This window comes from Oncorhynchus masou, chromosome 14, assembly GCF_036934945.1.
Source record: "Oncorhynchus masou masou isolate Uvic2021 chromosome 14, UVic_Omas_1.1, whole genome shotgun sequence".
NCBI classification, from domain to species: Eukaryota; Metazoa; Chordata; class Actinopteri; order Salmoniformes; family Salmonidae; genus Oncorhynchus; species Oncorhynchus masou.
In genome coordinates this window covers 10,311,348-10,338,285 of record NC_088225.1, presented here as the reverse complement: position 1 = coordinate 10,338,285, position 26,938 = coordinate 10,311,348, and the positions used below count along the sequence as shown (strand labels likewise).

Genomic DNA, 26,938 nt, shown 5'->3' with positions numbered 1-26,938 from the left:
TGGCTACTGCTGCTCTGGGAAAGTCAAGTGTAAAGCCATCATCTCCAGAGTGTCTGGGGCTCAGAGGGTCTATAGTAAACAAGAGGGATGGGAGATCAGTGAGAGATGAGATCAGAGGACTGGGCTGTAGTTCCTTGGCTGTAATTCTGTAGCTGTAGTTCCCTGACCGTAGTTACTTGGCTGTTGTTCCCTGGCTGTAGTTCCCCAGCTGTAGTTCCCTGGCTGTAGTTGCTTGGCTGTAGTTCTCTGGTTGTAGTTCAGTAGCTATAGTTCCCTGTAGTTCCCTAGCTGTACTTCTCCTTGGTTCTCTGGCTGTAGTTCCCTGTAGTTCCCTAGCTGTACTTATCTGTAGTTCTCTGGTTGTAGTTCAGTAGCGGCAGTTCCCTGTAGTTCCCTAGCTGTATTTCTCTGTAGTTCTCTGGCTGTAGTTCAGAAGCTGTAGTTCCCTGTAGTTCCCTAGCTGTACTTCTCCGTAGTTCCCTGGTTGTAGTTCCGTAGCTGTCGTTCCCTGTAGTTCCCTAGCTGTACTTCTCCGTAGTTCTCTGGTTGTAGTTCCGTAGTTGTCGTTCCCTGTAGTTCCCTAGATGTACTTCTCCGTAGTTCTCTGGTTGTAGTTCCGTAGTTGTCGTTCCCTGTAGTTCCCTAGCTGTACTTCTCTGTAGTTCTCTGGTTGTAGTTCCGTAGCTGTAGTTCCCTGTAGTTCCCTAGCTGTACTTCTCCGTAGTTCTCTGGTTGTAAATCCGTAGCTGTAGTTCCCTGTAGTTCCCTAGCTGTATTTCTCTGACTTTAGTTCCATAGCTGTAGTTCCCTGTAGTTCCCTAGCTGTACTTCTCCGTAGTTCTCTGGTTGTAGTTCCGTAGTTGTCGTTCCCTGTAGTTCCCTAGCTGTACTTCTCCGTAGTTCTCTGGTTGTAGTTCCGTAGCTGTAGTTCCCTAGCTGTACTTCTCCGTAGTTCTCTGGTTGTAGTTCCGTAGCTGTAGTTCCCTGTAGTTCCCTAGCTGTATTTCTCTGACTTTAGTTCCATAGCTGTAGTTCCCTGTAGTTCCCGAGCTGTATTTCTCTGACTTTAGTTCCATAGCTGTAGTTCCCTGTATTTCTCTGACTTTAGTTCCATAGCTGTAGTTCCCTGTAATTCCATAGCTGTATTTCTCTGACTTTAGTTCCCTAGCTGTAGTTCCCTGTAGTTCCCTAGCTGTATTTCTCTGACTTTAGTTCCATAACTGTAGTTCCCTGTAGTTCCCTAGCTGTATTTCTCTGACTTTAGTTCCATAGCTGTAGTTCCCTATAGTTCCCTGTAGTTCCCTAGCTGTATTTCTCTGTAGTTCTCTGGCTGTAGTTCAGAAGCTGTAGTTCCCTGTAGTTCCCTAGCTGTACTTCTCCGTAGTTCTCTGGTTGTAGTTCCGTAGTTGTCGTTCCCTGTAGTTCCCTAGCTGTACTTCTCCGTAGTTCTCTGGTTGTAGTTCCGTAGTTGTCGTTCCCTGTAGTTCCCTAGCTGTACTTCTCCGTAGTTCTCTGGTTGTAGTTCCGTAGCTGTAGTTCCCTGTAGTTCCCTAGCTGTACTTCTCCGTAGTTCTCTGGTTGTAGTTCCGTAGCTGTAGTTCCCTGTAGTTCCCTAGCTGTATTTCTCTGACTTTAGTTCCATAGCTGTAGTTCCCTGTAGTTCCCGAGCTGTATTTCTCTGACTTTAGTTCCATAGCTGTAGTTCCCTGTATTTCTCTGACTTTAGTTCCATAGCTGTAGTTCCCTGTAATTCCATAGCTGTATTTCTCTGACTTTAGTTCCCTAGCTGTAGTTCCCTGTAGTTCCCTAGCTGTATTTCTCTGACTTTAGTTCCATAACTGTAGTTCCCTGTAGTTCCCTAGCTGTATTTCTCTGACTTTAGTTCCATAGCTGTAGTTCCCTATAGTTCCCTGTAGTTCCCTAGCTGTATTTCTCTGACTTTAGTTCAATAGCTGTAATTCCCTGTAGTACCCTAGCTGTATTTCTCTGACTTTAGTTCCATAGCTGTAGTTCCCTGTAGTTCCCTAGCTGTATTTCTCTGACTTTAGGTCCATAGCTGTAGTTCCCTGTAGTTCCCTAGCTGTATTTCTCTGACTTTAGTTCCATGGCTGTAGTTCCCTGTAGTTCCCTAGCTGTATTTCTGACGTAGTTCCATAACTGTAGTTCCCTTTAGTTCCCTGTATTTCCCTAGCTGTATTTCTCTGACTTTAGTTCCATAGCTGTAGTTCCCTGTAGTTCCCTGTAGTTCCCTGGCTGTATTTCTCTGACTTTAGTTCCGTAGCTGTAGTTCCCTGTAGTTCCCTGTAGTTCCCTAGCTGTATTTCTGACTTTAGTTCCGTAGCTGTAGTTCCCGGGATGCATTTCTGTGCTGTGAGGTGTCTCCAGGTGGTCGGGGCGGGATGTGGACCTACCTGGCATGCAGATGCAGGTGAACTCTCCGATGCGGTCCAGACAGGTGGCATCGTTCTGGCAGGGCATGGACAGACACTCGTTGATGTCAATCTCACAGCGGGGGCCGGCGTAGCCTCGGCCACACTGGCACTGGAAGGACCCCTCCGTGTTCACACACTTCCCAAAGTGTTCACAGGGGTTGGCACCTGCAGGCAGAGGGAACAGGGGTCAGTGCACCCGCTCACACACAGTACATATAGGGCGGTGCCAGGTGAGATAGGACCAACACAAAGCAGAGGTTGGTGCTAAATAATATGCCCTCTTACCAATGGAACACTCGTCCATGTCCTGGTTGCAGGCTCCGCCCACGAAGCCGGCGGGACAGGTGCAGATGGCGCGCCCGTTCAGGGGGTTGGTGTCACACACGGCGCCCTCGTTACACGGGTTGCTGACGCACGCGTCGTCCAGGTGACACAGCAGACCTGAGGGAAGGGACACAGGGACAAACAGTCATGTCAGGAACACTGTCCTAACTAACATACAGCTGACTAGGACTGCAAAATTCTGGATGCTTCCCTGGTTTTCCAGACCGGGATTTCAGGAAAACTAGGTAATTTGGGGAAGGTTCCCGGAAACAGTGGACCACAGCGGACTCACCGGTTTTCCCCACGGGGCATTCGCAGAAGAAGGACGCCACACGGTCGTGGCAGGTGGCGCCGTTGAAGCACACGGCGGTGGCACAGTCGTCGATGTTCTCACTGCAGTCGTCTCCCGTCCAGCCGTTGACGCACACGCAGGTGTGCCCCCCGATGGTGTTGAAGCAGGTGCCTCCGTTATGGCAGGCGTTGGGCTGCATAAGGCACTCATTGACATCCTCTGCACAGTACTGACCTGTCCACTCAGGTGAACACTGGCAATTGTAGGTGTTGACTCCATCCACACAAAGGCCTCCATTCATACACCTATGCCCTGGGCAGTCGTCCACGTTCGTCTCACAGTTGTGTCCCTCAAACCCTGACGGAGACAGAGAGAGCAGAGAGGAGGGAAAGAGAGAGAGAGAGAGAGAGGTGAGCCAAGAAGCCAAGTCTCTGGGATAACAGGCACTCCCATTAGAGTTAAGTGCTCACTAACACATCCAATGCCCCCCACTTCCATTCATATGGTCTTCCTAAACATTCCCCTCTGCTTCCCACAGCCGTGGAGGTGAAGGACAGAGAGGGGCAGTAAAAGTGTTTACATATTCTCATGGCGTGGTGTTTCCCACAGTAGGTAGCAGCAGCAGCAGAGCACCAGGGAGGCCCCTGACACCACCGGGCTGACACACAGCGCTGTGCTGCGCTACAGAGGTCCACTACTCCCTGCCATGTTTGCTTGTTTTATAATCTCTCACAGTTTCAATGACTTCCTCTCCGGCCCAGAGACATTTCCTGTCAGCTCCCAGGAGGGAAGTCATAAGGGCCATGAAGTAAATTCCTCCTGAAGGGAGCAGTTTGGAGTAGAGCAGCGGCCCACTCTCCTCTCCCAACCCCCGTTTGTCCCCCCCATCCCGTCAACAAGCTATTATTAGCAGCCAGAGAGAGAGAGAGAGAGAGAGAGAGAGAAGCATGGGAACCCTGAGAAAGACATGGGGTTTATAATGACTGGCGGGGCTCTGGGGTGTGTGTGTGTGTGTGTGTAGGCCAGTTTATGAGCCAATCAGCTTACCTGGCAGGCAGGCACAGTCATAGGTGTGATCTCCGGTCGGGCGGCAGGTGCCCCCGTTGATGCACTGGGAGGGGGCGCAGGGCAGGGAGGACACCTCGCAGGTGCGCCCGCTGTACCCAGGTGGGCACTGGCAGCGGAAGGAACCATGGGCGTTCATGCAGAGGCCTGCGTTGAGACAGGCGCCAGACTTGCGGCACTCGTCGATATCGTTGCGGCAGTTCTTCCCCTGGAACCCGGGCGGGCAGGAACAGTTATAGTGGTTATTCCAACTGGCACAGCGGGCACCATTGGCACAGGGGCTGGTGGCACAGGCATCTATGAGGGAGCAGTCTTGACCTGAGGATAGATAAGGGATGCAATGTCTCATTATGAACATTTTAGTTAACACCTAAACCTAATATATGCTTTATAACTTGTTATAAGCATGCATGAGCCTTCAACTGCCTCTCATCATTTACATACTTACATAAACGTGCACAGATCAGCTCTTTCCCACACCACTCTCTCAGGAAACACTGATCCACACAGACAGACAGACGTACCTCTGAACCCTCTCTGGCACACACAGGTGAATTGTGGCATTCCGTTGGCCACCTGGCTCTTGCAGGCTGCTCCGTTGAGGCATGGCGACCGGTGACAGGGGTCCAGGCTTTGGCACAGAGGGCCGATGTACCCCGGCCGACATCTGGACAGAAATACGGAACACAGCATGTTAGACCCGAGGTTAGACTGACAGACTGGCAGCAGAGCAGCAGGCGTCAGAGCTGAGGCTGTTGGGCGAGATGTGAAACTAGTGTGATTTCCAGCCAAAAGCCAGGCAGGCAACCCCCTTCCCAGCTCCCTCCCTGTTCCTGCTCCACCCCCTGATAGACACCTTGGCAGGCGCCCCTGACTCTGACCCTGGAAGGAGTCAGTCCCCTTGGCCCTGGGCTGGGTGGGTTCCATTCAGTCAGAATAGTTATACTGCAAGCACACACACACACACACACACACACACACACACACACACACACACACACACACACACACACACACACACACACACACACACACACACACACACACACACACACACACACACACACACACACACACACACACACACACACACACACACACACTATTTCTAATTTGGAAACAGATGTAAGCCATCAGTCATTGTCTTTCTCTCTTGTCTGTAAAAGACAAGACATGCACTCTCCTCCATTTCCTTCTCCCTCCATTGTTCCCAGCTGGAAAGCATCACTCTCTCCATGCCAGTTCACATTCTTCCACCATTACTCCTTTTCCGCACTTCAGCTCTCACTTTTCCCCTCGTACGTTAAAACAAGCACGCCCAAAAACCAGCAGCTTACAAAAGCATGTCAACAATGTCAGACCACCTGTGACATTGCTGACCTATGAGAGATGCAGACATTAGGAACCAGGACTCCACTAACACAACAACATTTCACTGACTGAGAGCTGCTTTGGAACGATTCTAAAGACTAGGTGAGAAATAAATGTCTCTGCTTCCTGGGCCTCTTCCTAGTTGTTGTTTTCCAGTAACGCATCACACCATCTTGATGGACGACTAAAGCCTGAACTAAAAGTGTGCAGGTAGGGTGAGATAAACAACAGGTTTCCTGTGGCCTACTCCAGGGGCCCCAGGGGAGGGACAGCTCGGCGAAGCAGGACCTATTGCGATCTGTTTGAGAGGGAGGCCAGTGTGATAGGTAGATAACCCTACATCCACCCATGGACAGGGAGCCCCGGTCCGGCCAAGGGAAAGGGACGGGAATTGGCTCCCACTTCAAACAGGTCGTTTGAAGCTGATGACAGGGCAGTGATGGCTGGGCCCTGGTCCTCCCTTGGGGCCCACTCTCCTCTTACACTGTAAAATAACCCCCAGGCAGAAAACAACAATGGCTTTTCCTCTTCTTTTTTTGCAGGAGGGGGTAGATCATCTCTGTTACTGTTTGTGCTTCTTTTGTGACCTCAATCTGCTTTTATGACTCCACTCCACTCCCCCCTCTGACTGGGGGGCCTGAGGCTAGTGCAGGGAGAGGAGGTGTAGTTTCTGACCCGTAGGCGCCACTCTTCTTGTGGGTTTCCAGGCCCTGTGTGCTGAATACTGAGCCGGCCTGCTCTCTGACTGGGGGGCCTGAGGCTAGTGCAGGGAGAGGAGGTGCAGTTTCTGACCCGTAAGGGCCACTCTTCTTGTGGGTTTCCAGGCCCTGTGTGCTGAATACTGAGCCGGCCTGCTCTCTGACTGGGGGGCCTGAGGCTAGTGCAGGGAGAGGAGGTGCAGTTTCTGACCCGTAGGGGCCACTCTTCTTGTGGGTTTCCAGGCCCTGTGTGCTGAATACTGAGCCGGCCTGCTCTCTGACTGGGGGGCCTGAGGCTAGTGCAGGGAGAGGAGGTGCAGTTTCAGACCCGTAGGGGCCACTCTTCTTGTGGGTTTCCAGGCCCTGTGTGCTGAATACTGAGCCGGCCTGCTCTCTGTCTCTCTATTACACTGTGTTCCACTGGCTGCTTAGCTCCGCTTCCTAAAAACAAGACTGCTCAGTGTTCTGTGGCCTTTCTTTCTACCTGCCATGACAATGGCGAGACCGAGAAGCCACAGGGTTCAGCATGGAGAGGCAGGCACACCCACATGAATGTGCAGCCGTAGAGACACACACACACCGGACCTAAAATCCAGAGAAACCCAGGAAAGTCCTCCTCAGACAATTTGTTTCCCCTCTACACTTTCAATGACATGCTGAACAATTACAAGATTATTCAAGTACGCCACTCTGATTAATTAGACAACCGGTCATTTTGAACAAAACTGCCATTACAGTAAGAACATAATGGTTCTTGGCAGTTGGGACAAGGGACTATATCTATCTATCTATCTATCTATCTATCTATCTATCTATCTCTATATATATATATATATATATAAAATATAGAGAGAGAGATCCCCGCTGGCTCGCTTAGTTTCCACGGCTACTCCTTCATGTCCCAAAGCTCCTGCAGCATAGGCCTGGCTTTCCCTATGAACCCACTCACACGCTGGGAGGTCAGATGTCAAAGGTCACCAGTCTGATTGTAATGATAATGTCAGTCAGGCTGTGGAAAGGAGGGGGCAGAGCTGGCCGGGGGATGTGGGTGGTTGTGGGAAGGGAAGGCGGGGGTTGGGGGGATTCTGTTGGAGAGAGAATGTCTTTGGGAGGGTATGGGTGGGGTATAGAGGGAGGTCTGGTCCAGAGAGAATGTCTTTGGAAGGGTATGGGTGGGGTATAGAGGGGGGTCTGGTCCAGAGAGAATGTCTTTGGGAGGGTATGGGTGGGGTATAGAGGGGGTCTGGTCCAGAGAGAATGTCTTTGGGAGGGTATGGGTGGGGTATAGAGGGGGGTCTGGTCCAGAGAGAATGTCTTTGGGAGGGTATGGGTGGGGTATAGAGGGGGGTCTGGTCCAGAGAGAATGTCTTTGGGAGGGTATGGGTGGGGTATAGAGGGGGGTCTGGTCCAGAGAGGATGTCTTTGGGAGGGTATGGGTGGGGTATACAGGGGGTCTGGTCCAGAGAGAATGTCTTTGGGAGGGTATGGGTGGGGTATAGAGGGGGGTTTGGTCCAGAGAGAATGTCTTTGGGAGGGTATGGGTGGGGTATAGAGGGGGGTCTGGTCCAGAGAGAATGTCATGTCATATTTCCTGTAATCTCTCGTCCCCTGCTCTGAAAACACTCTTTGAATCCCATATCCCTGTTGCCCAGGCAACCTCACAGACGAACGAGCAAGCCCTGACACCGGACCAATCACCCGCCTCACCCCCCCACTCCCTCCCTCCCAAGCCTTCGTCCCCTTAGCTATTTGTCATGGCTTGGCTGGGTTTATTTAGAAGCAAATGAACTATGTCTGGAATCTAGGGTGTCACCCAGGAAGAAACGAGGACAGCGCTGCGTCGGCACAAAGAGAGGACTGGACGGACTGAGGAGGGGAAGGGGAACCGCTTGGAGGTTTTAAAACTAACAACACAGACTGACACTCAAACTCTTCTGAGGCCATTCTGTGCTGTGGCCATTTAAAACGCTGAAGAAAGAATGTCAGAACAGCCATCTTTTACGGCCTGTTGTTCTGTTCTAAAGGCCTTAACAACTCTCCTGGACAGACAGACAGACAGGGAATAACAGCTACTTCTAGAAACTAGCGGATGTGAGACTGTATGTGTGTTTGTCTGAGGCACAGTGAATGAGACCCGGGCAGAGTCACACTCAAATCTTTTTGACTTCTATTCTGTTGTTCCGGCAGTTAAAAGTTTAAGGGAGAATCTCAACCGACGACTGTGGAGAGAGATGCATAATGTGTGGATAATACTGACCGAGAGATGTTACAATTCAGGAAGTAAGGGTCAAAGAGTATGACTGGATTGTGAGAATAAATCAGGTGTGTGTGTGTGTGTGTGTGTGTGTGTGTGTCTGTGATTGAGCAGCAGCAGCGGTAGAGCAGGAGGGAATGCAGTGGAGAGATTGTTTGCTTTCCTTTAAAAACAAATAGAGTCCAGCAGTCAAAACACACATTATTTTGTGTAGGGCCTTGGCCATTGTCAACATGCTACTCTCGGAACACATAACTAAACCAGGGTTCTGTCAGTCTCGTGGCTGTGGGGGACGCTATTTTGTCCTGCACCTGTGGTTCAGTCATGCAGCCTTATCAGAATCTGGGAGTTCAGACTTTTACAGCCATCTGGATTCCACCACTGTTGTGAAAGTCCTTGTCCGTTGAGACTGCTGTAGTGTAGCCTAGCAGAGCAGTAGCTGCTGGACCTTCGACCAGAGCCAGGGGTTGTTAAGTGTTTAGTGGTAGGATGTGGATGTGGAGGCAGCAGGTGTGTGTGTGTGTGTGTGTGTGTGTGTGTGTGTGTGTGTGTGTGTGTGTGTGTGTGTGTGTGTGTGTGTGTGTGTGTGGGGAGGGAGGGAGGGAGGGGGGTGTTTAGTGGTAGGATGTGGAGAGAGCAGGTGTGTGTGTGTGTGTGTGTGTGTGTGTGTGTGGGGTGGGGGTGTGGGGTTGCGCAACCTGTGTCAAGATTTACTGAGGACTGACTCCTGACCTTTGAGGATAAGAGTGTGCCAGAGCCAGACGAGGGGGAGGACTGTGGGGTGCAGTGGGGCCCGGGGCCAGAAAAGCCAGGGTAATCTCCTCACGTCACAACAGATCTGAGGGTTAACGCCAGCTGCAGCCCCACTCAGCCCCAGCCAGCACCATGCATCTGTCCACATCTGTCAGAGAGACTCAGGCTGTCTGGTGTTGGTCCACTCTTTATTTTACTCTTGCTAGAACAACGGAGCTATTCTGCCTGGCTGGTAGATGAGGCACGAACACCAACACACACACACACACGACATTCCTTCACAAACACTCACATGCAATGGAGGTACTTTTTACACCTTCAACCAAAAGGGCACCAACGACAACAAAAACAATGCAAATATTCACATGGTATAATGTGCACACATGCAAAGAAACACCACAGTACACATCCAAACACAGGCAGGAACTTACAACCACTATAGCTGCTGGAAGAGGAGGGAGGCAGTATGGTGAGCCCATCACAGGGCTGGGGATCCACTGGGAAATGACAAAACAGGTGACAATGACATTGAGCTACTCCAACTTTCTACACTTTATGGGGGACACTTCTGAACAACATCAAGGGACCCAGACAGACCTACCGCAAAGACCCATTGATTTATGTGTGTGAATCAGGACACCTCTGTTCAGCCCGTGTGAGTGACAGTAACCCAGAGACACTTTTTCTGCTCTGTGGGTCATTGTGCAAGGTAACACTGAGCCCACCCTCTGAGACACAATACATCACCCAGCCTGACACAGGGGTCGCAGGCCAGCTCACCTGTGGACGTCACGCAGTAATCTGTGACACGGTTCGACACACCACGGTCACGGCCTACAGAGCAACAAGTATGGATGAATGGCCTGATCCCCACTCAAAGGGTGACCTATTCCACAGGTATTGTGAATCAACCAAAAGCCCATACAAGACAAATGGACAATAACAATAGCAGGATTGAAAGCACAGCAGGGCCACCATCTTGTCATCCCCTTCAGCAGGAAGGAAGGAATCTCCAACCTCAACACTTCTGAGAACTGTCATGGAAGTATTATCCTTCCCCTGTTTGCCAGCTTTTGCTTTGGGAGGAATTTACGAAGTTATGGGAATTTGGTAACCTCCAACAAAAGTCCCTCTTAGGCAATGTTCTGCCCACAGCAAAGCACAGCCCCCGTCAGGCAAACTCCCACCACCATCATCACCACCACCACCACCACCACCACCATCCCCATCATCAACCACCACCACCACCATCATCACCACCACCAGGAACCAGGAGCTCCATTTCTTTGTGAGAGTCCATACTGACACCACACTGCCAAGAAGAAGAGATCCTCCTCCCCCAACACCCCCTCTCCTCTCTCTCTCCCTGCTCTCCTCTTTCTCGGAGAGGAGCCAACAGGTTGGGGGTAGGGGAGAGTTCTGTGGGCCAAAGAAAAGAGCTAAAGTAGTCAGAACTCCATTGTGTGAGGAGGGGGGGCTGGAGCGGAGTGGAGGGAGGAGGGGCAGTGACCCAAACAGACAGTCTTTCAGGCCTGAGCTTACACGGACCAACAGATCTCAGCTGTAGCCTGGCAACAGTAACCCATGGTTGGGGAGAGGGTGAGAGGTGAGGGGGGCATTTGGGCGAGACACAGGGTTCTGTGAAGACAGTTTGTAAAGTTCTGGAGACCATACAGTATGTACAGGTAACTTAGAGTTCAGTGAGTGACCAGATCAAACAGAACGACCATGATCAACTATAAAAGGATGTGTGTACCAGAGTATCCCAGTTTAAAGTCCAACGTTTTATTGAACAATGGTGCTTGGCGACAGACAATGGAGGTATTGAAATGAGCAGAGGGAGGTTTGAGGAGCGCCCCTATGGCATGAATATTAACCATGTGAACATTAAGACAATTAACCTCCTCTTAGAGAAAAGCAAATATGAATCTGAGCAGAAAAAAGCTGTCACTAAACCCTCTTAACCCTCGAGGGGACAAGAACACATGGGCCTATCAGTGTATTTCAAACTCCCGTGGCTTTGCTCGTCTCAATGCTCTTTGTAACTCCTTGTTTTCTCTGGTCAGAAGACTGCATGGACATGGTGCATTTTTGTACCTTGGCGTGACACATGTCTGCAATTGTGTAAATAAGGGCTCAGTAATGCAGTAAAGACACACATTTACCTCACATTAAACTGAAACGAAGACACTGATTCTTTAGGAGACAATGCAACACTAAAGTTGATATCTTAAGAAATACCTCAAATGACAACATCTTTTCTTTGGGATAAAAAAAACTCCCTGAAATAGTTTGAATAGCAAAGCAGACGTCCATAACCACATCGCATGCATCCCAGGGTCGAGGTCTTCCAACGCATTCTCAACGTGCTCCACCACAGAACCCCACCCCACCACCTAAACTGAACCAGACTGCTGCAAAGCCTGAGAAAACAAAAGGGAATTTTTCCAGCACCAAAGGCAACTTCAAAAATCAACTTCCTCACAGAGTTTCTCAAATGATTCCCCTTCATGAAATGGCAGAACTTCCCTCCCAATATCTTGCCTGTTTCTCACTGTGCTGGTTTCAAGTTCATTCAGGAATAATGTATAGCCAGGCCTAAATGTGACTAATGATGATGAGACAGCATTTGTTCCAATCCAAAGACCAAGTTCATTTATCATAGTTGGCCATTCTACTCCTCGGTGAACATTTATATCACAAAGACTTTGGGAGAGAGCAATGAATGGATTCCAATACGTTCAAACAAAAGCTTTTATGAAGACAGGTTGATGGATTAGAATGTGGAGTCCAAACCAAACAGACCAGCAGACCGTTTTACAGGAGAAACGCTGTGTGAGAATCAGTCATTGGAGGTATGTTTACAAGACAGGGACTATCTTCCACAGTGATAAGAAACCTGGGGGAGAACGCTAGGAAAAGGGCCAAAGAATGTTATCTCAAGCACTCTCACCAACCAACCGCTGGAGAACGTTAGGATGAAGGGTGAGGTCCTCACTTCTATCTCCTCCAACATCTCATAAACACCAAAACAAACACTCGACAACATGGGATTTGACTTGTATCTTTCTGTAACTGTGCCTGGTTTCTTTCTACTTTAAAGATGGACTATGCAGAAATCGCTCCACCATTTGATGGTTGCTAAAATTAGAATAGTTTCCAAAATGTCAGTTTATGTGACAAAACAAGCAAGTATAGTGTAGAGCATCATTGTACCATCTAAACTAGAGGTTGACCGATGAATCAGAATGGCCGATTAATTAGGGCAGATTTCAAGTTGTCATAACAACCAGTAATCTGTATTTTTGGTCACTGATTTTTTTCTTCTTTTTCTTACTTTATTTAACTAGGCAAGTCAGTTTAAAGAACACATCCTTATTTTCAATGGTGGGTTAACTGCCTTGTTCAGTGGCAGAACAACAGATTTTTACCTTGTCAGCTCAGGGATTTGTTTTTGCAACCTTCCAGTTACTAGTCCAACCTTTATTTTTATTTATTTTTATTTTACTAGGCAAGTCAGTTAAGAACAAATTCTTATTTACAATGACGACCTAGGAACAGTGGGTTAATTGCCTGTTCAGGGGTAGAACGACAGATTTGTACCTTGTCAGCTCGGGGGTTTGAACTTGCAACCTTCCAGTTACTAGTCCAACGCTCTAACCACTAGGCTACCCTGCCGCCCCAACGCTCTAACCACCTGCCTTACATTGCACTCCACGAGGAGCCTGCGTTGCAGGCTGACTACCTGTTACGCGAGGGCAGCAAGAAGCCAAGGTAAGTTGCTAGCTAGCATTAAACTTATCTTATAAAAAAACAATCAATCTTAACATAATCACTTGTTAACTACACATGGTTGATGATATTACTAGTTTATCTAGCTTGTCCTGCGTTGCATATAATCGGTGCGGTGCCTGTTAATTTCTCATTGAATCACAGCCTACTTCGACAAACCGGGGATGATTTAACAAGCGCATTTGCGAAAAAAGCACCAATGTGTCGTTGCACCAATGTACCGAACCATAAACATCAATGCCTTTCTTTAAAATCGATACACAAGTATATATTTTTAAACCTGCATATTTAGTTAATATTGCCTGCTATCATGAATTTCTTATAACTAGGGAAATTGTCACTTCTCTTGCGTTCCGTGCAAGCAGTCAGGGTATATGCAGCAGTCAGGGTATATGCAGCAGTTTGGGCCGCCTGGCTCGCTGCGAACTGTGTGAAGTCCATTTATTCCTAACAAAGGCCGTAATTAATTAGCCAGAATTGTACACAATTATGACATAACATTGAAGGTTGTACAATGTAACAGGAATATTTAGACTTAGGGTTGCCATCCGTTAGATAAAATACGGAACGGAACTGTATTTCACTGAAAGAACAAACGTTTTGTTTTTTCGAAATCATAGTTTCTGATTCGACCATTCTAATGACCCTTGGCTCGTATTTCTGTGTGTTATTATGTTATAATTAAGTTTATGATTTGATAGAGCAGTCTGACTGAGCAGTGGTAGGCACCAGCAGGCTCGTAAGCATTCATTCAAACAGCACTTTCGTGCGTTTGCCAGCAGCTCTTCGCAATGCTTCAAGCGCTGTTTATGACTTCAAGCGCTGTTTATGACTTCCCGAGATTAGGCTGGTGTAACTGATGTGAAATGGCTAGCTAGTTAGCGGGGTGTGCGCTAATAGCGTTTCAAACGTCACTCACTCTGAGACTTTGAATAGTTGTTCCCCTTGCTCTGCATGGGTAATGCTGCTTTGAGGGTAGCTGTTGTCGATGTGTTCCTGGTTCGAGCCCAGTTAGGGGCGAGGAGAGGGGCGGAAGCTATACTGTTACACAGGCAATACTAAAGTGCCTATAAGAACATCCAATAGTCAAAGGTATATGAAATATAAATGGTATAGAGATAAATAGTCCTATAACAACTAAAACCTAAAACTTCTTACCTGGGAATATTGAAGACTCATGTTAAAAGGAACCACCAGCTTTCATATGTTCTCATGTTCTGAGCAAGGAACTTCAACGTTTCTTACATGGCAGATATTGCACTTTTACTTTCTTCTCCAACACTTTGTTTTTGCATTATTTAAACCAAATTGAACATGTTTCATTATTTATTTGAGGCTAAATTTATTTGATTGATGTATTATATTAAGTTAAAATAAGTGTTCATTCAGTATTGCTGTAATTGTCATTAATTACATTAACACATTTCTGTGTTGTGGAAAGGTGTGCTTGCCTTTCCTCTGGTTGTCTGAGGGAAGAACCCATCCCTTCCTCTCCTCAGCTAGTCTGGGTCTGAGAGGAGAGGGAAGGGAACATGGGGAGGAATCTCAATCGGCTGGGCTCAACCTCAGCTATTCCAATTACATGTCTCTTTAGAAGCCGTAGTCTCCCAGCAGAAAGAGAAACAAGCAGGGGATGAGACATCAGAGGAAGGACTATCCCTATCTAAGCACGAGATTTAGACATATAGGAACTGAAGAATAATATAGTAATAACATAGGACTTCATCACATATTTTCTTCCTCTTTGGGCAACACAATAATGGACAGTCTGACGATGATTATCGAGCTCAATTGAGTGTCTGTGTGTCTCTGTGTCTGTGTCTGAGTGCTGTGTGCGTGTGAGTCAGTGTTTGTTCTTAGTAGAAATTCCAAACACAAAACATGAAGGGTTCACATGAGAAAAACAAGCAGGCAAGTTGTACCACAATCCCCGATGATGAGTTGTGGCAGTAACATGATTGCGTAGGGGATGTTGTTGGTGGTATTGTGGTCAGTGTGGATGGAGGGGTCAAGGAGGAGGAGGGCAGAGAGCAGTGAGTAAGCTGCTTTAAGCTGCACAGACAGTCAGGATGTGCGTATGACAGCGGGTCAGAAGGCACCACTTCCTCTGATAGGGCCTGGGAACCACAGCCCCCAGTTCTCCTCCAGCCCCCATGACCCAGGAGCAGTGGGGACAAACCCCCTTCTACCCGCTACCTCCTCTCTCTGCTCAGACCCAACCACCACTGTCTCAGATAGATACAGGTCATTTCCCTTAGATATACAACCACCTCGAATCTTATCTACAGGTCCAACAAGCTGAATCCACAGGTTCCTTCAAGTCGGGAAGAGACCACTGACTCCTCGGGAGTGAATCTCAATTGTGTTTACGTGATTCCATGGATCCTCTCTCATTGATGCGTTTTGAGGAGGTGAGGGAAGAGGATGCAAGGAAATCAAGAAACACAACTGAGATTCATCCATGGAGTCAGTGGTCTCAATCTGATGGCTCAATCTGATGGCTCAATCTGCCTGTCAACCAGACACGAGTGATCTGTGGTTCCCTCCCGCTGCATGTTGGCGTGAGAGAACCTAATTGTCTGTCTATCCCACCAGTCATTCCAAACATGGCGTTTTAAATGAGAGCCTGCGGTCATCGTGTTTGAAGCATTTATGAGATGAGTGCAGGGGTGAACGGGCTGGAGGTGAGCAGGACAACACACTGAGATGAGTGCAGGGGTGAACGGGCTGGAGGTGAGCAGGACAACACACTGAGATGAGTGCAGGGGTGAACGGGCTGGAGGTGAGCAGGACAATACACTGAGATGAGTGCAGGGGTGAACGGGCTGGAGGTGAGCAGGACAACACACTGAGATGAGTGCAGGGGTAAACGGGCTGGAGGTGAGCAGGACAACACACTGAGATGAGTGCAGGGGTAAACGGGCTGGAGGTGAGCAGGACAACACACTGAGATGAGTGCAGGGGTGAACGGGCTGGAGGTGAGCAGGACAACACACTGAGATGAGTGCAGGGGTGAACGGGCTGGAGGTGAGCAGGACAATACACTGAGATGAGTGCAGGGGTGAACGGGCTGGAGGTGAGCAGGACAACACACTGAGATGAGTGCAGGGGTGGCTGGAGGTGAGCAGGACAACACACTAAGATGAGTGCAGGGGTGAACGGGCTGGAGGTGAGCAGGACAACACACTGAGATGAGTGCAGGGGTGAACGGGCTGGAGGTGAGCAGGACAACACACTGAGATGACTGCAGGGGTGAACGGGCTGGAGGTGAGCAGGACAACACACTGAGATGACTGCAGGGGTGAACGGGCTGGAGGTGAGCAGGACAACACACTGAGATGACTGCAGGGGTGAACGGGCTGGAGGTGAGCAGGACAACACACTGAGATGAGTGCAGGGGTGAACGGGCTGGAGGTGAGCAGGACAACACACTGAGATGAGTGCAGGGGTGAACGGGCTGGAGGTGAGCAGGACAATACACTGAGATGAGTGCAGGGGTGAACGGGCTGGAGGTGAGCAGGACAATACACTGAGATGAGTGCAGGGGTGAACGGGCTGGAGGTGAGCAGGACAATACACTGAGATGAGTGCAGGGGTGAACGGGCTGGAGGTGAGCAGGACAACACACTGAGATGAGTGCAGGGGTGAACGGGCTGGAGGTGAGCAGGACAACACACTGAGATGAGTGCAGGGGTGAACGGGCTGGAGGTGAGCAGGACAACACACTGAGATGACTGCAGGGGTGAACGGGCTGGAGGTGAGCAGGACAACACACTGAGATGAGTGCAGGGGTGAACGGGCTGGAGGTGAGCAGGACAACACACTGAGAGGAGCAGCGGAGGGGAAAGGAGGAATCTCACTAAAGCATTCCTCTCTCAGCCAGCGTGAAGACGCCAGAGAAAACACTACCAGCCCCAAGGTGTTCCGGGCAAAGCCAACAGTAATAACTAACTAACTGTGTTGTCTGCCTGCTTCGCTCTGCCTGTCACCGTGTGACTGCCCACTCGGATTTTATTGTTGTTGATGAATCAATATTGTTTCCACGCCATTGCAGCAAAACAAAATCAATGTGATGATGTTTAATTAACGTGGGGAACTTATTGGATTTGCAAAAAGTCATCAACGTAAGTCATCAACGTAAGTCATCAACGTAAGGGAATTCGTCATCTTTTTTTTACCTAAATCCAATGACATGGTGCCATTTTTTGTTGATTTAATGTTGAATTCATGTTAGTTGACAACTCAACCAAATGTACTTCAAAATTGTTGTTGAAATGACACCTGTGCCCAGTGGGTGGGGGATGTGTGTACATCTCTCTTTCAAGGTGAACTGGCTCTGTTCAGGGGTACTGTACAGGATGACATCTCAGGGATGGGCAACTTTAATGGGGGTGGGGGTCACAAAACGCTGAACTCGTCATGAGGGGGGGGGGTCTGCATACCCACATCCATACTCACATATGCAACCTTTTGGAGGGCCTAAGCGAAAATTGAAGTTTTAGAGTTCATTTCCTTCAATTCTACTCATTTTGCCATGGGGCGGAGAGAAATGTCTGCAGTTTTTAATATGATATCTGACTGAGATTGACTAACAAAATCAATTGGGGCCGCCCGGTTGGTAATTCGACCGTGATTACTACAAGTTTAGATAGCTGGCCGCAAGACCGCCAGTGATCCATCCAAATCAAATCCCTGGTCTATCTGGTTTGGATCCAAATGATAATAATCACATTCAACAGAGCCTGATGCATTTTTCATGAGGAAACTCAGACATGAGGGACACAGACCCTACTACACAGAGACCCTATGACACAGACCCTACTACACAGAGACCCTACTACACAGAGACCCTAGGACACAGACCCTACTACACAGAGACCCTATGACACAGACCCTACTACACAGAGACCCTACTACACAGAGACCCTAGGACACAGACCCTACTACACAGAGACCCTACTACACAGAGATCCTAGGACACAGACCCTACTACACAGAGACCCTAGGACACAGACCCTACTACACAGAGACCCCAGGACAAAGAGACCCCAGGACACAGACCCTACTACACTGAGACCCTAGGACACAAACCCTACTACACAGAGACCCCAGGACAAAGACACCCCAGGACACAGACCCTACTACACAAAGACCCCAGGACAAAGAGACCCCAGGACACAGACCCTACTACACAGAGACCCTAGGACACAGACCCTACTACACAGAGACCCTACTACACAGAGATCCTAGGACACAGACCCTACTACACTGAGACCCCAGGACACAGACCCTACTACACAAAGACCCCAGGACAAAGAGACCCCAGGACACAGACCCTACTACACAGAGACCCTAGGACACAGAGACCCCAGGACACATACCCTACTACACAGAGACCCCAGGACAGACCCTACTACACAGAGACCTCAGGACAAAGAGACCCCAGGACACAGACCCTACTACACTGAGACCCTAGGACACAGACCCTACTACACAGAGACCCCAGGACAAAGAGACCCCAGGACACAGACCCTACTACACAGAGACCCCAGGACATAGAGAGCCCAGGACACAGACCCTACTACACAGAGACCCCAGGACAAAGAGACCCCAGGACACAGACCCTACTACACAGAGACCCTAGGACACAGACCCTACTACACAGAGACCCTACTACACAGAGACCCTAGGACACAGACCCTACTACACAGAGACCCTACTACACAGAGACCCCAGGACAAAGGGACCCTAGGACACAGACCCTACTACACAGAGACCCTAGGACAGAGACCCTACTACGCAGAGACCCTACCACACAGATACCCCAGGACACAGAGACCCTAGGACACAGAGACTCTAGGACACGGAGACCCCAAGACACAGAGACCCCACTACACAGATACCCTACTACACAGAGTTCCTACTACACATATACCCTACTACACAGCGACCCTACTACACGGAGATCCTACTACACAAAGACCCTAGGACACAGAGACCCTAGGACACAGAGCTCCTACTACACAAATACCCTAGAACAGAGACCCTACTACATAGAGACCCTAGGACACAGAGACCCTAGGACACAGAGACCCTACTACATAGATGCCCTACTACCCAGAGACACTAGGACAGAGACCCTACTACACAGAGCTCCTACTACACAGAGTTCCTACTACACAGATACCCTACTACACAGAGACCCTAGGACACAGAGCTCCTACTACACAGAGACCCTAGGACAGAGAGCCTACTACACAGAGATCATACTACACAGAGACCCTACTACACAGAGACCCTAGGACACAGAGACGCTAGGACAGAGAGCCTACTACACAGAGATCATACTACACAGAGACCCTACTACACAGAGACTCTACACACACACACACACACACACACACACACACACACACACACACACACACACACACACACACACACACACACACACACACACAGGCTGAAGTGGCTGTTCCCTATCAAACTGAAAAACTGTCCCTCGTTCATCATGTCCTAAGAGGCCGGAGCTTCCATGGAGGTCATTAAAACACAACACTTACAATTTATAGACCTCACCCTGCTACTGAGGTCACATCACAGCTATTAATAACACACAGAGAGACACTGTTTCCATCCCTCCATCGGCCTGGCCTCACAGACAGACAGACAGACAGACAGACAGACAGACAGACAGACAGACAGACAGACAGACAGACAACAACATATCTTTCAGATCCATCCCTCCATCAGCCTGGCCTCACAGACAGACAGACAGACAGACAGACAGACAGACAGACAGACAGACAGACAGACAGACAGACAGACAGAGAGAGAGAGAGAGAGCAAGAGAGAGAGCAAGAGAGAGAAGAACATATCTTTCAGATCCATCCCTCCCTGCCAGAGGATCTGAAGCCATTGTGCAATCTGCGGTGGGGTCCACCACTGTGGGCTTTGAGAGACACAACATACAGAGGATAGATAAACCATTGGAGGAGCTGGGGGAAAAACACACAGAGACAAAGAGCGTTCATCCCCAATAGCAGTGAGAGAGAAAGGGAGCATGTTCAGAGAAGAGGAGGCCTGTGGGCTGGTCCGCCGGCCGGCTCCACTCCTCCACGCACGAGCCCGTCTCTCCCAGCATGCGGCCAGCAGGCCGCTCAATGGCAGCACCTGGCCCTCCGCTTCTCCCCCTTTGTCAAAGATCTGACTTCACTGGATTACCATCACAACATGCACCAGCTGTCCCCCCCTGCCCAATTCTTCCAGCTGGATCCACTCTGAATGACACCCTCTCAATCTGCCTAATTATCTCCGACACTCCAGCGGCCCCTCCGTTGCACATTCCATCTACACACAGACATACGGGGCGGGCCCTTCAACTGACTGCTCACCTAGAGGGCCACTCTCTCCGTGATACTCAACCTCTTCACCATCAAGTGCTCCACACGTCTGTCTGTCTGTCTGCCTGTCTGTGTATGTTTTGTACTTTCCCCAACAAACCAGGATGTTGATGTGAGCAGGCGCATCAAGAGAAGAGAAAAGAATAGCTAAGACTCAACATATGACACAACAGGGAGTATCATTCAGAGAAGACAAAAATCACTTGGATCGCTGTAGTGTCTGTTACAGGTGCATCAGCATAGTAGTCCCGCCCAGACCAGACCAGCCAGCCCCTACACCTATCAGAAGTGACCGTCATGCTGGCTCAGTGAGACGGTGGAACAGGTTCCAGAAGGATTACTCCTGTAATCTGCTATCCACTATACATGTCTGAGACCCTGCTCGTTCACCTTAGACAGGGCCACAGCAGTGAACCACGAGGGGGCCACACAGACAGGGCCACAGCAGTGAACCATGAGGGAGCCAGACAGACAGGGCCACAGCAGTGAACCATGAGGGGGTCAGACAGACAAGGCCACAGCAGTGAACCATGAGGGGGCCAGACAGACAGGGCCACAGCAGTGAACCATGAGGGGGCCAGGCAGACAGGGCTACAGCAGTGAACCATGAGAGGGCCAGACAGACAGGGCCAGACAGACAGGGCCACAGCAGTGAACCATGAGGGGGCAAGACAGACAGAGCCACAGCAGTGAACCATGAGGGGGCCAGACAGACAGGGCCACAGCAGTGAACCATGAGAGGGCCAGACAGACAGGGCCAGACAGACAGGGCCACAGCAGTGAACCATGAGGGGGCCAGACAGACAGAGCCACAGCAGTGAACCATGAGGGGGCCAGACAGACAGGGCCACAGCAGTGAACCATGAGAGGGCCAGACAGACAGGACCACAGCAGTGAACCATGAGGGGGCCAGACAGACAGGACCACAGCAGTGAACCATGAGGGGGCCAGACAGACAGGGCCACAGACAGGGCCACCAGACAGAGAATACATTGGTATCTGGGACAGTAACAATGACAATAAAAAAAAGATAGAACATTACTGTCACCTGAGAACAGAGGAAAATAATAGCCATGTTGCACAACTTCAGAGAAGGACCTGATCAACAGCTTCTGCTCTGAAACATCAGGTAGGAAAATCCACAGGTTGATTTCAAACAGAGAGCTAATGGCTAGTTTGCCTTCAGTGATTTTCAGGTAAAATGTCACGTCTCACCAGCTCTCTGCAATTTCTTCCTAAAGCCCTCAATTGTATCTCTATCTGCTATGTCTCTCTCTCTCTCTCTCTCTCCATTCCTTCCTCACTCTCCTGTGCCCTTTCCTTTTCTCACCCTCTCCCCAGCTCTCAGCTCTCCTGATGGTGCCCGGTTACAGTCAGGTGTCTGGGGGAAGAAAGGATCTTTTCTGCTGTTGTGGTTCTCCAGTTACACTGGGATCCCAGGGGATGGGGCTGGGTCCTCCAGTCGCCTCTGTCTAGGACTGGTTAGACCACTCCGCTCCCCCGCTGGCCGGGCTGAGGCTACGCTGCCTGTCCCGGTCATTGCCCTGCTGTGGACGTGTTACCATTCTGTGTGGTACGGCATTTCGATTTCCTATTGGGAATCTCTTCTATGTCTCGCTGTTGACACTGACCCAGAGGGGTGATTACGCATGAATGGATAGCCCTCCACGCCCCATACATATAGACACACAGCGCCAAGAAAGCTGAGGAACACAAAGCATGAACACACTACACACTCTCCGAAAGGCAAACACTAACTCTGTGACGTGACGCCATTAAAGTTGGGAGATGAATGAACACGCTCGGTCCAAGTTCAAGGGTTTAACTATGTACAATGATACAGTAATGACCCGTAGAAGGTTGAAGCATAGGCCAGTTGGTAGCAGAGTTATGTGAAGACACAAGTCTTGTCACCAACCAAGTCCTAAAAACTCCTGTAGTGGAGGGAAGCTGCCTGTCAGCCAATCTCATCGGACAAAAGTAAAAACCAAAGGAACCAAGTTTTATTGTTCCGTCCAATTCTCAGCTCTGGTCCAACACTAAGGCATTATAGTCTGTGGTTTGCCCAATGGTAAAAACCTAATGGCCCCCTCGCCATCATCACACTCTATTTATCCTAACTACTGAGATTGTTTCCCACGTACCCCCTCGCCTATTGGAAAAACAAAGACCCCTAATCACTGTGAACGACGGTGAGAGCTCACACAGAACATGTCCAAATCAGGCGGGAGAGTAAAAACAGCAGCCCCCGGGCTCTCTCATGATAACAATCACGTTGCTCTCGCTCTGAAGGACTGGAACCTCGACCTCTCCGACATAGAAACTGTGGGAAACTCTCAAAATGAATTCTGCTGGTTACGAAACAATCCGTCAAATTGCGTATAAGGAACACCTTAGTCATGCTATGAGCACTTTAATACTGTCGTTTGTGTTCCACAAAGATCTTCATCTTCAACAGGTGCAACTCCAAGTGAACGGTGTGTCACAAGCCAAACAAGTCCAGGCTGGAACACTCCATTCAACCTGTCTGTGTGTATCCATGTGTTGTTCATTACACACATTACACCCCAAGTAGTGGTTCGACTGCAGACTGTAACATTTGATCAAACGTGTCAAATGTTCACGGTAAACACTTGCCATTGTCCACATAGTATCGATAACCACCCAGCACCTGGCTGAGTTCCAGCCCATTGTGAGCGAAGTGCAGCTCTAGTAGTTGGCAATGCAATGATTTACTAACCAACGCTAAATAACACAAGTTCTGCTTACTGATACAAATGACTAAACTTTGCCTACTTCAACCGTTTCTACCCCAGAAGTCTTCAACTAATCCTGAGAGCCTACTCATATGCCTGGGCCTATACTGTTTTCAGACTTCCTCCTCATCATGTCACCATTTAGATCAATGTAGGCCTGCAGTGATTACGTACATGTGTGATCCATAAAACATGATGTTGCACTTACATGCATCGCGAGGGTGAGTCTATGCACGTTCCTCCATTGTCACAAGGTCTGTATTTATCCACGCAGCTGAATCCTGTGGAGAGGAAGGAGAGATGAAGGGAGGCAGACCCATGGTGATCAGGCCCTTTTCTCAGGGCAGGTTTGAAACATGCATTTCATCCAGACATTTGATAGAGCAGACTATATCATTTGTGGGAGGAGAAGTGGGCATGGAGGAACATTGTATTTTGTATAATCAAATTACACTTCTCCGCCGTTCAGAATCAATCCTTCCAATATACCGGTAAGCCATGTGCTGGATTTCAAACGTGTTGCTCTTGGCTAGACAGTTCCATTTTCCCACTCGTTAAAATGACACTTTATGGACACACCCGCTGACATGAGTACGAGTATGTTTACTTTCTTGGCAAGAGCTGATAGCGTTATCTGCGACTGAATGCAGATGCATGTTGAGATGGGTGTAGACAGGGAAACGAGATAGGATTCCATTTCTTTTACATAGATTCCAAATCGCTTTAGTAATAATAGGTTTGATATGGTAATTACTGACTATGTGGGATAACTATAAGAGTATCTGCCAACCCGTTTCGTTGAGGGTAGGCATAGCCTATAAGCCAATGAATGGTTTCCATAATTTGTTTAATTACAGTGAAATGTAGCCGACTCAAGTTGATTCATGTTCAGGGTTATTGCAAGATAATTAATTAATTCGGAGTTCAACGATGAGCTTGCCTGTATGCAACCAATCAAATTGTGCTACCATAAACTAACATTTTACTGGATGTCAACAAAATAGACCTATTTGTTACTTTCTCAACTGTAGGCCTAGTTCAATAGATTTTCGCGCACAAACAGATCTGAAACTCACAACTCTATCAAACATCCATCCAAAAGGTTTGTGAGCCATATGTGGATGCTTATTACACAGCATAGACAGATACATGACCTTTTTTGAATCATGTTATTATATTTTAGCACTCATCCCATCCCCCACAGCAACAAAGTTCAATTGTTTACAGCTCTTTGTTCAGATAAGGAGTGGGTGAAGTTGGCTCATCACCCCCCTTCACTCACAAAAAAAATCTCACTTTATACCCCCACGAACGAAGATTATAGACTTGAATGAAATAGGGGAAATACTTATCTCCTACAAGACATACATATGGAATTCCGTTGTTATGTGAGTGAACCGTGCTTCTAGCCTACAACTTGTGGACGAATGCCCGAAGTAACTTTCTTTCAATTGTTACATTCCGCGTTCCGTTCTTGCGGGCTTGCTTGCACAGCGCTGCCAGCGGCACTCCATACTATCGCTTGTAATTAAATTCTCACCGTGGCGATCAGCCTCGCAAAGTTACCCACAGAGATGCATACCAATCCCGCAGAGACAAGCGGATTCTTTGCTGTTATCGGGTGCAATCTGTAAACAAAAATCTCACCCATACAATAGAAGATACAAAATTGGTATCAACCTCCACAAAACACCTCCCAACTTCCTTCCATTGAATACATTGGGCTTTGTCATTCAACACTGCTAGAAGATAGAATAACTTCAGGGGGCAAATATTCCAGGATAGAATCCTCCTTGTTCACTACCAGTCTACAAAGAACATTATGCAAATACAAAGTTTCGTAGCCTATTACTGTAGGCTATACAAAAACTAATGCTTGTTATCCAGCTATTAACCCGTTATGACAGCCTTCGTAGGTGTTATATTAACCTGTCAGAAGTCGAACTTTGAACGCCACTAACAACCAACCATGCTTTTGTAAATGAAATGCTTAAAACAAATCTTTGTAGCCAAGACTAGAGATCAGCTAGCATGTTGTCTGGCATGTGCTTCAATCTGATGCCATTTAAATTGTGCAGCGCACAGGTGACAAAATGTAACGTTAACAATTTGTGAAGGGGGGGAAAAAACGGAAACAGCTAGAATTTGTACAGACTTGTCTGCTAGCCAAATTTAGAAAGCTCACATACACATTAATTGTAATTTATGTGACTGTCAAATAAATTAATTGTCCTTACCTTCGCAATTATGGACCAAGAATAAAATTGGTAAAAATATCCAAACTTTATAATTCCCCCCCATCTCGGTGGAAATTTGTCCCAACTTCTCTTTGAAGTGTTAACTTAGCAGTAATACATCCTTTGACTTCACCGAGAGATAAAAGTTCCAAGAGGCAGTGTCTGGGATCTTCAAAAAGTTCATTAATCAACTAAAAGTAAAAACGGCGTATAAATCGTACAGGTCCTATCCCGTATTAGCATTCGCAGCTCGGACGCGGCTGCTGTGCGTCTCCTCCTGGAACTTTTGAATAACTATTTTTTCTTCTCAGCTTGAAGTCTGCGCTGGGAAACAACTTGGTATTACTCCGCCCTCCTTTCCTCCCCTTTCCACTTGCAGTAACGGGTTACACTCCGCTCAAGACAAATAGTCCGCAAGCCACCCCTCAATGGACAGGATAAAGTGTTTTTTGTATGGCATTAGCGACATTTAGGGAGAGATCAGTCTTGTTGTCTTTCAAGAGAATTGACAATGCGGTTCCATTGAGGTATCTTATATCTCACTTGAAAATAATTTCAAAGAAACAGTCAATTATCTAATTAATATAACAGCACGTTAAGACATACATGTAGACAGTCAGTTTATACTGGCACTTTATATTGAGTTTTTTCAGCATTGTAAATCGATCTGTAATAGCCAATCTAGAGTAGACTTACCATAAAAAATCTTTGCCATTACTACTTGATATGATCTGTTATTATCAACTTAATAGTAATAGATAACAATCCTTGTAGAATAACATAATGTTTACAGTAGAGTGTGATGGACTACTATTTTCCTGACAATGCACCTCTTGTTATCCTGACAGGAGTGTGTCTGGGTGCTACTTGTTTGTTTGTGTGTTTACACTTGATGCTGTGCAGATAAGACTGTGAATCGTGTTGACATGATGAAAATGAGAGCAGACATCCCTGTTACCACCCTTTATACTGCTACTGTCAGGGCTACAGGCCTCTCTTTCTCTCAGCCTGCCTCTCCAGAGTCCACAGCCCTACGTCAGTGGACTCATTTCATACAGCTGCTGTATAGGGCCTCGGTTGTTCTGTGTGCTCAGAGCGGAGCCGGTCGCTTACAGAGACAATAAGCGTGATTTGAATGAGAAAAGGAGTCCGGCATTATGACACAGTTTCTCTCCGCGGGGGACTGAGGTGAAGGGGGGCAGTAGCACACTGACATTCTGCTCCTGGCCTTGAATAAATTAGCAAGGTCTAGATAGGGGGTGTGAATGTAGCAGAGCTCGTTTGGAGTGGAGTTCGTTACAGCCAGTGACGTCACCCTATAAGGGTAATTGAAAAGAGCTTGTTAGGGCCCACCAGACACCTGCCTCTTTTGGTACCGACCCTCTAAAATGTGTGTTCTGCCTTAACCATCCCAGTCAATAGCCGGATTCAGCAGCGAATACAATGGTTGATGATGTACACATGGTGGGTGAATGAGTTCATTTCTTCACCAGCACCAACAAATCATTTTGATGTTCTCACACTGATATAGCCACTGGATGCAAACTCACTCTCAACCAAG

At 48.3% G+C, this 26,938-nt stretch overlaps 1 protein-coding gene across 1 annotated transcript in view; it reads right to left on the bottom strand.

Moving 5' to 3' along the window:
• The window catches only part of notch3 (notch receptor 3), a 44,544-nt gene extending 18,885 nt beyond the window's left edge, over positions 1-25,659 (bottom strand). Inside the window, exons 1-7 of the mRNA XM_064986266.1 lie at positions 25,378-25,659; positions 23,349-23,421; positions 4,638-4,780; positions 4,096-4,431; positions 3,049-3,405; positions 2,718-2,873; positions 2,412-2,597 (exon numbers count right to left, since the gene is read on the bottom strand). Coding sequence (XP_064842338.1) covers positions 2,412-2,597; positions 2,718-2,873; positions 3,049-3,405; positions 4,096-4,431; positions 4,638-4,780; positions 23,349-23,421; positions 25,378-25,441 — 1,315 coding nt within the window. The 5' untranslated portion in view covers positions 25,442-25,659. The remainder of the gene's footprint in view (positions 1-2,411; positions 2,598-2,717; positions 2,874-3,048; positions 3,406-4,095; positions 4,432-4,637; positions 4,781-23,348; positions 23,422-25,377) is intronic.
• Between the last annotated feature and the right edge of the window lie 1,279 nt (positions 25,660-26,938).